The 7973-nt window shown below is 33.0% G+C and overlaps 1 protein-coding gene across 1 annotated transcript; it reads right to left on the reverse strand.

Moving 5' to 3' along the window:
• Positions 1-281: 281 nt before the first annotated feature.
• Positions 282-4374, reverse strand: LOC110728752 (phosphoglycerate kinase 3, cytosolic-like). The gene is made up of 7 exons (XM_021908402.1): positions 4239-4374; positions 3937-4144; positions 2579-2656; positions 2189-2449; positions 1132-1449; positions 865-1023; positions 282-699 (listed from the first exon to the last, which is right to left on the reverse strand). The coding sequence occupies exons 2-7, from the start codon at positions 4129-4131 to the stop codon at positions 505-507; spliced, it is 1206 nt and encodes a 401-aa protein (XP_021764094.1). The 5' UTR covers positions 4132-4144; positions 4239-4374; the 3' UTR covers positions 282-504.
• Positions 4375-7973: the final 3599 nt, after the last annotated feature.

Raw genomic sequence — 7973 nt, forward strand, 5'->3', positions numbered from 1 at the left:
AATTGTCATGATTACTTGGTGATCCCCATTCTTAGTGTTTTATTTGTTTGGTTTCTTTGTTTGGTAGTTGGTTAGTTTTCTTTCTTTATCTTTGTCTTCGACCTAGCTTACGCGCATAATTGAGAGCGCTTGAACATTACCGTTCCTTTGGATTTGACCCTTGACTTGCCTCTATACTAGTATTTAGGTTAGTTAAGTATTTATATATTTAGTTTGACGAGGGAGGATTAGTTTCAACGACCTAGTTCCACCCCTCGTCAGCAAGCGTGAACTTGAACAAGTTAAATTATTAACTGACTGTTTCATATTCAAGACACCACCATGCATAAATGCACATCAGTCCGTACTCCGTTACAAAAGTTCAAAAATGATTTATTTTCAGACCCACTAAAACCACAACAAGCCCCTCCTAAAAGTAGCAACAATGGCAAAAAAAAAACCCAGTTGTTCATAAACTTTGGGGAAAAGACCACAAAGCAAGATTAAAACAAAAAATAAAAGCACTTAAGCATCATCAAGGGCAAGAACTCCAGGCAGTGGTTTGCCTTCCAAAAGCTCCAAGCTGGCACCACCTCCTGTAGAGATGTGGCTCATCTTGTCTGCAAGACCAACCTTCTCCACAGCAGCAACAGAGTCACCTCCGCCAATGATTGTGGTCACACCCTTTCCACTAAGCTCAGCCAACTGCCTCGCTACGGCCTACAGATAAAAATGTCAAGAATGGTTTTAATCACACCATATACATCATTTTATAATAGCTTTCGAGAATAAAAACTAATGTAGGACAAACTTTTAACAATTAACCAATACAACAGGAGACAGTTATGGTTCAATATGGTTAAGAATCAAGACACAACTATTCACCTCAGTCCCTGCAGCGAATTTCTCAAATTCAAAAACACCCATAGGTCCATTCCATATGATGGTTTGGGTTTTGTCTAAAGCCTCGCTGAAAGTGTTGATAGAATCTGGTCCAATGTCCAATCCCATCCAACCATCGGGAATAGCCGAGGCAGGTACAACCTATAAAACAGTACAATCATGAGACCACATCATTGCCATACAGCCATACCACTACTACAAATACAATGAGAGGATATCACATATACAAAAATAGTCACATGTACGAACCTTGCTATCAGCATCAGCGGCAAACTTGTTAGCAATTACGACATCAGTAGGCAGCATCAGGGACACTCCTTTTGCTTTTGCCTTCTCCATGAGAAGGTTTGCAAGTTCAAGCTTGTCTTCCTCTACTAGAGAGGATCCAACTGGGAGTCCTTGGGCTTTGTAAAAAGTATATATCATCCCTCCTCCAAGTAAAAGATAGTCCACCTTAGCCAACAACGACTCAATCACACCGATCTTGGTTGACACCTTCGAGCCACCAACAATAGCAGCAAAAGGTTTCTTGGGGTTTGCCACAGCTCCAACTAGGTAGTCAAGTTCCTACAATCAATAAACAAAAAAATCCTTTAGGTAGACTTCATTCTAGTTCAAGCTCTCCTAGTGCAGGCAGAAATCATGCAGCACATACCAGTAAACACAACAGCTTTTCTGAAAAAGAAAATTGGAGAAACCAAACAGCAATTGCATAAACATGTGAACAAAAAATTATAAGCCTTCGATAAGCTTGGAAGAGGATGGCTTGTTTCCTCGTTATATTGCTGATCTACTTGCGTTTACTTTATTTTAGCATGCTGCTGCATGAAATTGGCAGTAGCGTGCAACTTTTCTTATTTTTTAACTTCATATAACTCTTATCAGCAACTTCAATTCAACACTTTACATTATATATTCTAGACCAAGAACCAATGTAATCCATCTCAGGACTAACCTGACTGAGTGCAATCAGGTACGAATAATTTTTTTCCAAAGTAGTTAGCATGGCTCCAGCGTAATTTATTGCATACAGCTACACATCAGATGCACATCAAAGCATCCTCATATGACACGTAATATTGGGCTATTCGAAATCAACAGTGAAGACTAAAGAGCATTTTACACCAAAAAGGATGAGGATGTAGAGTATGAACAATCACAATATTATGAGTGAAATGAATGGACATTGACTAGTAATAACATCTGAGTGCTAATACATTAGGCTAATAATTAGCATACACAAACATTATCAGCAGCAACAAATACCAAAATAAGTCCACTTATCACCAAGTAATAAAACAAGTACCTTTTGCATCAAAAGGCCTGCAACAGAAGGCTTTAAATACTTGGCAACACCTTCAGTAGAAGCATGAGCCCTGTGGGCAGTACCGAAAGCATCATTCACATAGACATCAGCTAGAGCAGCCAATTTCTTTGCAAACTCAGGATCATTCTTCTCTTCCTCTTTATAGAATCTCACATTCTCAAGAAGCAGAGCACCTCCTTCAGGCAACTCAGCCACCATTTTCTCGACTTCCTCGCCAACGGAATCATTTGCCATTTTAACCTGTACCAAATTACAGATGAAGATAAAGTGAGAACGGAAATTGTCAGTGAAATAATCACACCTTCCTAAATTCTACTTTTTTTGTATAAGGAAAATCCATAATCTTCAGAGATCAACAGAAATTCATACCTCAGCTCCAAGAAGCTCAGAAAGCCTTGGGACAAGGGGCGTCAAGCTGTACTTAGGTGTAACACCTTTTGGACGTCCCTGGAAACAGAAAGGCAACCAAAGTGACAAGGAACAGGAACAGCATAACAAGATGGTTAATATACATACATGTGCATTCTATTGTGCAAGCACTACTTTAATAATATACATAGTAATAATTTCCATCGTGCCTAAGATGCAATAGTAAGCTTGCATTCCCTAGCATGCAATAAAAATTCTACTTATCAGGAACCACACCTTTTGCACAAATAAAACTCTAAATGTAACATCGCTAAGCACAAGTGCAATTTATACAACATGGAAGTTAGAAAGCCATATAGTGACATCGTAAATTTTGTTAATCATTGAACTAGTATGAAGCAAATAGAACATAAAAAGGTACATGTATTGATATAAACAACTCCAATGTCAAATCTCACTAAAGCAATAGAATAATCATAAAACTTCATTCCGGTCAGGTTGATACCATTTCAATTTGTTCTTGTTTAGATGTAGGCCAAATGCAAGAAATTTTGGCAGCTGACTATTGACAATTATAAATTTTTCAAAAATGTTATTCACAGTTGATATTCCCGAACTTCTCTTTATACACCATCTTGCTGGTTAAGAAGGGAACCTTAGAGGAAGAAACACACATCAATATTACTTTCATTCTCATATACTTCATATGACATTCCTTAAGAGTCCTAAAAGTGACCCGACACAACCCAAACCTTGAACCAAATGGCTACTTACCCGACAACCCAAATTAAACCTACCCATTAGCTCCCTGTAGTTTCAAAGTAACCCAGTTGGAAAAATCATAATACTTCGTATCTTAAAAACAACTACACTGTTACACTATACAATCAACAAACCCCAGAATTAATCAAACCTGAACAACATGATCGAGTACCCTCAAAGCTAAGGGATCGTTGAATATCATTTCCAGATTATTTATAAAAAAAAAAAACAAAAACAAAACAAAACAAAATACTGATTTTAGACCTATATTATAAATTTTAAAAACAAATACGGAGTACAAAAGAAAGGAAACCCAGATGCAGAACAACATCAAATATCAAAATAACTTCTAAGTGATCAATCAGTATCTTTTCAACATTTAAAATTAAACTACCTTCGTTTCATATTATTAACAACGATTTGCATAGAGTGTGAGTTGAAAATATCAAATCGTGGCAAATAATTTGAAATTGATGTAGTATTTCAAGTAATAAAAACATACACAAAACAAAGGAAACCCAGATGAAAGATAACATCAAATAGCAAACCAACTAAAAAATACTTGAAAAAAAATGAAATAGAGAAAAGAAATATACCAGATGACTACAAAGAATGACCTTAGCGCCATAACCAGACAAGTATTTAATGGTGGGAATAGCAGCACGAATCCTCGTATCATCAGTGATTTTAGAATTATCATCTAATGGAACATTTAAATCAACACGAACAAATACTCTCTTTCCCTTCAAATCTGCCTCTTTCAGGGTTGCTACACTTCTTTTAGTCGCCATTTTTATCCAAAATCTAATCAATAAACAAATTAATCGAGATCAAAAACCAGAAAAACAGACCAACAATAAATCAGATCATGAAATGATATTAGATCTATGGAACTTACAAAGATAGTGTGGATGTGTTGAAGTTATGAAGTGAGAGATAGACGGAAGGTTCGAGAAAGTTTATATGGAAGAGTGGTACTGGTGCGGTGCAGGGTAAGCAGGTGGGTGCTAAACTGCTAAATTGAGCCGCTTTCGTGTCACGCGAGTTTTTTTTTTTTTTTTTTTTTGGTGGCGTATTAAATTATTAAAAAGCATCTTAGGCCCTGTTCTTTTGAGCTTCTGGACAGAGCAGAGCAGGGTCAGTAGAGTAGAGCAGAGCCGAGTAGATTTCAACTATATTATTAATATTATTATTAATGTTATTATTATTAATGTTGTTGTTGTTGTTGTTATTATTATTATTAATGTTATGTTAATGTTAATGTTAATGTTGTGTTGTTGTTGTTGTTGTTGATGATGTTAATGTTATTATTGTTGTTGTTGTTGTTGTTGTTGTTGTTAATGTTGTTATTATTGTTGTTATTACTACTATTACTACTATTGTTGTTATTGTTATTGTTATTGTTATTATTATTATTAATGTTAATGTTAATGTTGTTGTTGTTGTTGTTGTTAATGTTGTTGTTGTTATGATTATTATTATTATTATTATTATTATTATTATTATTATTATTAATGTTATGTTAATGTTAATGTTGTTGTTGTTGTTGTTGTTGTTGTTGTTGTTGTTGTTGTTGTTGCTGTTGTTTTTGATGTTGTTGTTGTTGTTGTTGTTGTTGTTGTTGTTGTTGTTGTTGTTGTTGTTATTATTATTGTTAATGTTAATGTTAATGTTATTGTTGTTGTTGTTGTTGTTGTTGTTGTTGTTGTTGTTGTTGTTGTTGTTAATGTTATTGTTGTTGTTGTTGTTGTTGTTGTTGTTGTTGTTGTTGTTGTTGTTGTTGTTGTTGTTAATGTTAATGTTATTGTTAATGTTAATAATAATAATAATAATAATAATAATAATAATAATAATAATAATAACAACAACATTAACAACAACAACAACAACATGTTGTTATTATTATTATTATTATTATTAATGTTGTTGTTGTTGTTATTATTATTATTATTATTATTATTATTATTATTATTATTATTATTAATGTTAATGTTAATGTTAATGTTAATGTTGTTGTTGTATTATAATTTTTAATATTAATAATTATTATAATTATTCAAAATAATAAATTATTATCATCAATACAATATTAATTATTATTATTGAATATTAATTATTATTGTTGTTATTATTAATTATTATTTAAAAATTAAACATAGCAGAGCAGATTTCTTTTGAGCAGAAGAGATTTGATTTGAGCTGAGCAAAGCAGGGCTCAGCAGAGCAGAGCAGCTCTAAAGAATGGGGCCTTACTTTTCAATTAATAGTCCTTCAAAAATACAAAATATAAAATAATAACAATAATAATATATAATAAGGAAAAACAAGAAAAAATAATACCAACTTTGATGAATTTTGGTCGAATAATCCCAACTTTGAGCGGCTCTAAAGAACGGGGCCTTACTTTTCAATTAATAGTCCTTCAAAAATACAAAATATAAATTAATAATAACAATAATATATAATAAGGAAAAACAAGAAAAAATAATCCCAACTTTGATGAATTTTGGTAGAATAATCCTAACTTTGGATTATTCTAGAATAATCCGAACTTTAGGGATTCCTCTTTTTCTTCAATTTCAAAAACCGATGACTAGTTGAATACAAAAACTAGAATAGATTCGGTCTACAATAACTTATTATAGACCCAACCTTCTTGTATACCATACGAATGTGATTATATCATACGAGATGTGATTATATTACTACCAAAGTGATTATATCATTTTGAAACTGTTATGTAAATGTATAACTCAAAAAGTGAATTTATCATTATAAAAAGTATCATAGTAAATTACATCATTCAAAACATGATTTTTAAATTTTATCATCCTAAAGATAACTATAAAATATCATTAAATGGTTTAATATGAGATTATATGATTCAAAATATGACTCACATAAAGATAATTATGTCATCTAAAAAAGTGATTATATCATCCAGAATGTGATTATATTATTTGAAAGTGTCAAATTTTGGGTTTACAATAATTTATCGTAGACCGGGTCCATACAAGACCAATTGCTAGTTGAATAGGTTAATTTATTTATTTATTTATTAAAATGACATGTGTCACATGTTAATTGGTTAAAAAAATTAAAAATAAAATAAAATAAACACCCAACGATCTCAGCCAAACTCTTGACGAGTTGACGCTAATAATCTGCCACCCCTCAACGCCGGCAGCCGCCCTAACTCCGTCGGTTTCCTCTACCCTCGCCTGAATGCAGCCCACTGTTACCCCTCCTCTCGCCAGCCAATTGCGCTGGTTTTCCCCTAAAACCTATCGCCACCGTCTCTGACTTAATTGACCCCAGCCACGAAATCCGGCCACCTATACGCCGGCCGGTTGACCTCCCTTGAAACTCCTCCCTTGCTCTCGAAAACACCTAAACCTCCCCTGAAACCTCCATTTTCATGGCTGGTGCTTGCAATTTTGTAGATTCGTGGCTTTGATTGTGGGTTTCGTGGCTGCAATTTTAGGGTTTAATCAAAAACCGTTCACGGGTCATTTAAGGCAACCACGATAAAGGAACAAAGATAGGCAACAACGATTGACCCGTGAAGGTTACACCCCATTCATAATCCATCAGATTACTAACTCCATATGGTTCAGAACCACGAAAGGAGGATCGGGGATGATGGTACAAAGTGACTCATGGAGTCACATTCGCCCGTATTGGCCTCTACTTGATTCTTATAGTGAAAAGTGATTCATGCGATCTTAAAGGCATACAAACAAAAATTCAATTTACTCCAAACTATAATCAGGATAAATTGGTTGAATATTAATGCAACACATAATTCAAAATATTAGTGATCACTTGATTAAACAACAAGATTAAAAAGGAACCTAAACCGGTTGTCCAAATTATCATATTAGTCGTGATTTTTAATTACATATTCCCTTTAAACATACAATATGGTGATCAACAAATAATAATAGAATAAACATTAATATTGGAAGCAATTTAACAATAATAGCGTTAGTCAAATCAAATAATAATTTAACCTGATCATGATACTAGCCAGGGGCAGAACCAGAAATTGTTTATTAAGGGGGCCAAAATTAATATACTTTCTTCGTTTTTCTGTTGCACCATGAGATATTTTATGCTTACCAATGCATTAATTTAGTTATTAATGTATGTAATTATACTTTGATATAAATTATAAAAAGTTGATATTTAAAAAGTAGATTTCAAAACGTATCTAAATAGATTCCACATGGCTATGATTTTTCTAACAAAAAAATCACAAAATATGATGAATGAAGATAATGTGAATATTGTAAATGTTCTTATGGTTCAATGAAAGAAAAACAAAAGAAGTATATACATTGAAATTATTTATTAAAAAAAAAAGTGAAACAAGTTTGTTAAAAAATTTATATGAGTAAATATCTACATAATGAAAATATACGGATATGGAAATACTTGGAGTAGTACTATAAACTTTTTATATGGAATAGTAAAATTGGCATATGTAACTACGTAGGTCATTGGCAAGCGCTCTATGATGATAGGTTTAGGTATGTTGTCCTAGCATCTTTACACAAGGTAGTCTTTGTAGTTGTTCATGTTAGGTTGGTTTTTGCTTCTTTTAGCTCTATTAGGTTGTAATATCGCTATT

Source organism: Chenopodium quinoa, unplaced genomic scaffold, assembly GCF_001683475.1.
Source record: "Chenopodium quinoa cultivar QQ74 unplaced genomic scaffold, ASM168347v1, whole genome shotgun sequence".
In the NCBI taxonomy this organism is placed as follows: domain Eukaryota; kingdom Viridiplantae; phylum Streptophyta; class Magnoliopsida; order Caryophyllales; family Amaranthaceae; genus Chenopodium; species Chenopodium quinoa.